Genomic DNA, 6,300 nt, shown 5'->3' on the forward strand with positions numbered 1-6,300 from the left:
CACAATGATACTTAGTTACATGATAGAAGAGCAAGGCAGATGCTTTCCATTGTGCCCAGAGGGGTTTATAAACAGGAAAAAAAAAACCAACAAACCTAATAGGCAGTGCGGTTTTGGGGTTTCCCTCTCCTCCCAAAAAGAAGTTTGGGTGTAAAAGGTACAAAAGGAAAACAGATCATAGAAACAAGAATTGTGAGACAAGGGAGGAAAACCAGCTGTAAAGAACTGAGTCACTTTCTGACACATTTTGCACAGAGGAAGTCTTTCTTCATTAACAGAGGAAGAAAAAGCACACAAAGCTTTGGAAGAATTCACTGAGGTTATGAACAAAATGTAACAGCCAAGAACCAAGTATGTGGGTTCATTGCTACTAAGTATAAAACAAAGCTGCCACCTTCGTTCTCAAATAAGCACCTAAAGTCCTTTGCAGAGCAGGAATAGAGACTGCTTTCAGATTCTAATTGTTATGCGTGGCATTACCATGTACACCTTGATTTGTTCTCTAATGTCATCCACAAGAAAACCCATTTTCCAAAACAGAAATCACAAGCAAGTTTCAGAGAAAATATATATATTTTAAAAAATCTTTACAATAAGTCAGGAAACATAGGAGCTTGCATACAGTTTATTATAATAACTCAGTTCTCAGCTCCCTACAGTTCAGATAACCCTGGTGACAGTGTTTACAACTTCTAACTTTTGCTTTCACAACTCTGAAGCAAACAATACATTTGAGTGTATTTTACTCTGTGCAAATAAGACAACTTTTGGAATCCTTCAGAAGAAATATCCAAGATTCTGTTTGCAGAGGTCCTTTGTTTCTCAAAGATGATTTGTGAGAGTTTTTGTTTTAAGATAAAGTGCTCCTGTCCAGCAGAACCCAAAGGCCTTCAAGAGTTCAGAGAGTAAGTTTAGCTCAGATTAAAAAATAATTGGTCATACAAATTCCAGCTTCCCATGTCCGCTGTACATTCCCCAGTGGACTAGTGAAAGAATTTTATCATTGCTGAGGTCTGAATGTCTCATTTTATCACAGGTCATGCAGCAGTTCTCGTGACCAGTCACAGGCACCATGCATTCCAAGTCCAATTTTGCCACCTGCCCTTTTTTCGAATGATGTCCATGAAAACTGTAGTGCAAACGAGAGAGCATTTGCTGTCGCTGATCTTGCAGTCTCTTGTTTTCACTCCTGAGCATTCTCAAGGCCAGCATGATAAGGAGCACCAAGATTAGCCCACCAGCTATTGGAACAGCAATTACAGCTGCCCTGAACCATAACTCTTTTGAAGAAGTCAATTCTTGCACCTTGGTGATGAGATTCCTGCTGCTGTCGTGTTGATATCTGCTCCCTTGTCCTGCAAAGGTGAAAGATGTGAAGCTTATTTCAGGATTTATATACACACTGATTTACATATAAGCAACTCCCTTAAACCCCACACTGACAAGTTTAAGGAGCAACTGCTACACACTGCAGTATTTACAGAAAATACAAAATACCCCTGTAAAGAAAAAAAAATAGTTTCTAAGACATAGAATTTCTTATCCCAATAGCCAGTTTAACTAGGAACACCACTGCCACTGACTCTTAGACATGTCTGGATGGCAAGAGAAGCTTCCAATATTAATGCAGACAAAAAAGCTAATTGGCTGACATGTTCTCCTGCATCCAGCCACCCTCTTCTCCCTCTGGTGTCTCTACTTACATTAACAACTAAATCAATAACAGCAGATGCACAGGGTTTTGACTGTAGCTGGCCTGATGGCCAGAAGAGGGGTTTCACCGAAGCTTTATTGCCCTACCTGAAGCATCGCCCCTGGAAGGAGACAAAACATCATGTAGTCCTCTGTAATTGCACATATCTTCATGACAGCATTCCAGCGTGGACACGGTGGTGGTGCCAGAGTGGTTTTGTGCTTGTTTGGCTTGGCAGACCTCAGCTGTGCTTGCTATAGAGTCCAAGCAGCCATGAGTAAGTGGGGAATGTGTGTTCTGAGGATCAAGCAGTCTGGAGAAGCAGGCACTAAGCTCAGATTTGCACATATAGCCAGTTGCAACACAGTGTGCAGCATCACAGTAGCATCTGATTTCACCTAAAAAACAAAAATTGTGCAAGAAAGGTAAGAATTTGGTCCTCTAAGGACACCTCACCATGTATCCTTATTACCCACATGCATCAAACAAACTCGGTGCCAGGCTTGAGATACTTCTTTAGGCTGTAGATGCACAAGAGCTGGGGCTGCTCCCTTCCCATCAGTGTACAGCGCCTACCTCCTGAAACCTTAATCCTTGTAAAAGCCTCGGGGCACTTGCTTTAATGACTAGTACTCTAGTCCTTTGAATTAAAACAAGAGCATTTCACTAAAACGGGGACTGGGGAGGGCTTGTGGGGGGGAAGGTCACAGTGGCTTTTTTACCCCAAGGTAAATAACTAACAAGCCCATTTTATAGCTACTTCCACTCGCTGTCAGCAGTTGCATTTAACCACATTTAAAGTGAAACACCAGTTCTAAAACGAACCCACACCTTCAGTCCTAGAAGAAATTCACATCTATGTTTTTTAACCATTTCTCCAGGAACAGCTTTCTATTTTTATAAAAGCAACATTTCTTTTAATTGCACATAAGCACACAACAAAAATACAGTTATGTGACAAATGAAAAACTCGGAACTGCTGAATTGTTTATTGCCTCTCAATACTACCCCAAAATTTAAAGGGTTTAACTAACACCTTATAAAGCTATTAGCTAGAACCATTACCATCTAAGTCTCTCTGTCAGGAAGGTTTTACTGTGTGAAACTGAGCAACTATTTCCAATTTCTACAGAAAGAGAAAATCTTTAACTAGTTCTTCATGCAAAAAGACTCTTTGATCAATATTACAGAAAAAAAAAGTTCCAGTTTATAATTATTCTGCTCACCAGAGACAATGACTCTCAAATCAAATGTGAAGTTTTTAATGGAGTGAAACTGCAAGGCTAAAGGCTCCCCCTTGCCTCTCCCCATTTTCAAATGCAATCCAACATGCAGTAGAAAAGAGGAAACACTTAAGACTGAAAATCCTCTACCGGCCCTATGAAAAATATCAGGAAACCTCAAAAATTTCTGAAGGAAGCGATAAAAAAGTTCCCTTCATAAAATTCTTCATTTTCTGCTCTCCAAACTGCTCTGGTATGAATTAAACATGTCCTGTGCTGCAGCAAAAACTTACTCTTTCTAGGCAAGCTGCAACTCAAACATAATTCAATGTGCCATGGAGCCAAGGTTTAAAAGGAAGCCAGATTTTGGAGATATCTTTGGAAGAATGGACTTAAAACTACTTCTGGTGTGCCTACTGTACTTGCCACCAGAGTAGCACCAAGGCTTTCAAAGTTGACTGAATAGTCAGATGTCTTCCTCCTATAGTCTGTACTTAAAAAAAAATTAAAAAATCAATCTACAGGCTTTCCTGCTGCCACCCCTTCTTATGATGTTACCTACCACCTATAGCTAAAAAACAAAACTGTTCTGCAAGACGTTAAAAAAATAACCCCAAACAAGTTAGCTTCCCCTCGTCGGGCTACCTTAACGCTTTCCCCGAAATGCTACTGGCAGGCTCCAGGCCTTGAAGTTCCCGCTGCTCTTTAATAACTCTGCTTAATAGAAGCCAAATGATGGAGTGTCTCACTGTCTCCAGTCCAATTCCCTTGGGGTTTCAGACCAAGTAACCTAATTTTTCACGAATTCACACTCACTGTCATCCAGCATGTTGCAGAAAAAAAGACTCAATCATTTTCTGAGCATTCTATATGAGGTCTCCCCCCTACCCCGCTGAAAAAAATAGTTTTCATAATTTTTGCGCTGTTAAATTTAAGTTGCAAACATGGCACAGTACCAGAGCTGACAGTTCTTTCATGAGTTTCAGCACAGTATGTGAATAAAGAGAAACAATACACATGCTTTCAACTGCTTATACAATCACATTCAAAAATCTACATTTTATTGCCTTGAGACAATCTCGCAAACAAAATCTGACAGGCTAGTCATCAGGTTAATTCAACTGCTTTTTAATTAAAGCCACGTTTTCAGTGAAACAAAATGGACTTTGTATTACTGTATTTCTGTCAATTCATAAAGTTTCTTCCTGTGCTATGCAAAAGGCCAGAAAGGGTATTTAGTATTTTGTAACAGTGAACAATGCCCTTCTGTTCCCTCCTCTTTCTTGTTACTGTATGTAGCTATTAAAGAAAAATGTCTGCTTTTAGTCAAGATGGCTACAGGAGAGACTGCAGGCTTCTCTTAAAGCTTTTGAAGTCAACAGCAGCCAGAAGTCTGTGATCCCCTAATTATATCATTATCAGGCACATAGTTTCAGTATCTGCGACTTCACATCACTCAGTCACTCCCTGTTCTGCCCGCTTTGATGGGGCCAGCAGGCTCCCCCCTGCACGCTGCAAGGCTGTTATTTAGGGTTAATTACAGCCTTCCTTCCAAAATAAATAAATACCGTCGCACATCACCACCACGCTAACTTATCCTTCGCCCTCCTCCCCGGAGCCCGACGATTACCGGCAGCCAGCGGGTCGCCTGTGCCCCCGAGGGCGCTCCCCGGGCGGCCGGACCGCAGACCACAGACCCCGGAGCCCCCATAGACCTCAGAGCCCCCACAGACCTCAGAGCCCCCACAGACCTCAGAGCCCCCACAGACCTCAGAGACCCCGGAGCCCCCGGCGGGCAGGTACAGCCCCGGGCGAGGCTGCCCCGCCGGACACCGCGGGGCCCTGACTGCCCGGCACCGGCGGCCAGGTGTGAGGGGAGGGACAGCGGGGCGGGAGGCACAGGCCCCGCGGCTCCCCCTCCAACACCCGCGTCCCGAGACGGCGCCGGGCGCGGCTGCCCGCGGGCTGCCCTCAGGCACCCGCTCCCTCGGGCACCCGCTCCCGCGGGCACGGCCCCGCCGACCACGAGCCCCGCCGCAGCCCCTCACCTCTGGTGAGCAGGACGGCCATGGCGCACAGCTCCAGTTGCAGCCAGATGAAGATGTAGCTGGAATGGCGATCCATTTACCCGGCGCCGCTCGCCACAGCCCGCAGCGCAGGCACGGCCGAGACGCCGTCGCCCGCCCGCCCCCGCCCCGCCGGAGCGCCGAAGAGCCGCTCGCCCGCGGGCAGAGCCGTGGTGCGGCCACCGCTGCGGCGGCGGGCCAGGAGGACGGCCGCGGCTCTCCGCCTTCCCTCGCAGCTCCGCCGCGGCCGCAGGAGAGCACCGGGAGCGGCGGCCGTGCCCGGCGGGCGCTCTCACTGACACGGCGGCGCCGGCGCCCGCCCCGTAAATACGGCCGGCGCCGGGCGCGCCTGGGCCACGCCCCGCCACCCCGCCCCGCCTCCCCATTGGCCGCGCCTGCCGGGACTGGGCGGGGACCCGCTCCGCCCCGCCCCCTCCGGCCCCGCGGCGCGAGCCGAGCCCCGCCCGCGGCGCCCCCGGGCGGCGGCGGCGCCGGGAAGGGGACGGGAACGGGACGGGAACGGGAATGGGCCGGGAACGGGCCGGGAACGGGACAGGAACGGGAATGGGCCGGGAACGGGAATGGGCCGGGAACGGGAATGGGCCGGGAATGGGACAGGAACGGGCCGGGAATGGGACAGGAACGGGAATGGGCCGGGAGCAAGGCGGGAGCCGGCCGGATTCTGGGCTCGGCCATGGGCTCTGAGCCCGGAGACCCGGCGGGAGAGCGGCCGCTGGCGGCACCGAGCGCCCTCGCTCGCCGCCTTAGGTTCGGGGCTCTCCGGGGCGGGGGAACGGGCTCCGCCGGGTCCCCGAGATCATTCCCTACGGAGGCAGCAGCGCGGGGTTCCACTAAAAAACATCGTGATGTGACTGCGCGCTCGGCGGAGCCGCGATGGATGGATGGATGGATGGATGGATGGATGGATGGATGGATGGATGGATGGATGGATGGATGGATGGACGGACGGATGGATGGGCTGCACCAGGGTGCGGGGATGTTGCCCGAGCGGGAGCAGCGGCGCTTTCCCTGCAGCCGGGGCTTTTCCCCACGGTCGTGGAAGTCCTGCGGCTGGGCTTGGCGGGGCCGCAGCCGCGGTCCCGGCTGGAAGCGCGGAACCGGCTGGAAGCGCTCTGTGCCTGGGCTGCGCATCCCCGGCCCCACGCCGCTGTCCCGGCACGGGAGGCACCCTGCGGCTCCTGAACCTCGCACTCAGCCCCGCAGGGTCTCACCCGCTGCTGTCACATCCCGTGGTACAGAGCTATCAGTGAATACACCCTGCAGTAACTATTCTCCTTCCAGTATTTCGTTTCCCGGA

At 50.0% G+C, this 6,300-nt stretch overlaps 1 protein-coding gene across 1 annotated transcript; it reads right to left on the reverse strand.

The window, feature by feature from the left end:
• Nucleotides 1–554: 554 nt before the first annotated feature.
• Nucleotides 555–5,282, reverse strand: BAMBI (BMP and activin membrane bound inhibitor). The gene is made up of 3 exons (XM_064404147.1): nt 4,965–5,282; nt 1,801–2,091; nt 555–1,355 (listed from the first exon to the last, which is right to left on the reverse strand). The coding sequence occupies exons 1-3, from the start codon at nt 5,038–5,040 to the stop codon at nt 937–939; spliced, it is 786 nt and encodes a 261-aa protein (XP_064260217.1). The 5' UTR covers nt 5,041–5,282; the 3' UTR covers nt 555–936.
• Nucleotides 5,283–6,300: the final 1,018 nt, after the last annotated feature.

Source organism: Passer domesticus, chromosome 1 (assembly GCF_036417665.1).
Source record: "Passer domesticus isolate bPasDom1 chromosome 1, bPasDom1.hap1, whole genome shotgun sequence".
NCBI classification, from domain to species: Eukaryota; Metazoa; Chordata; class Aves; order Passeriformes; family Passeridae; genus Passer; species Passer domesticus.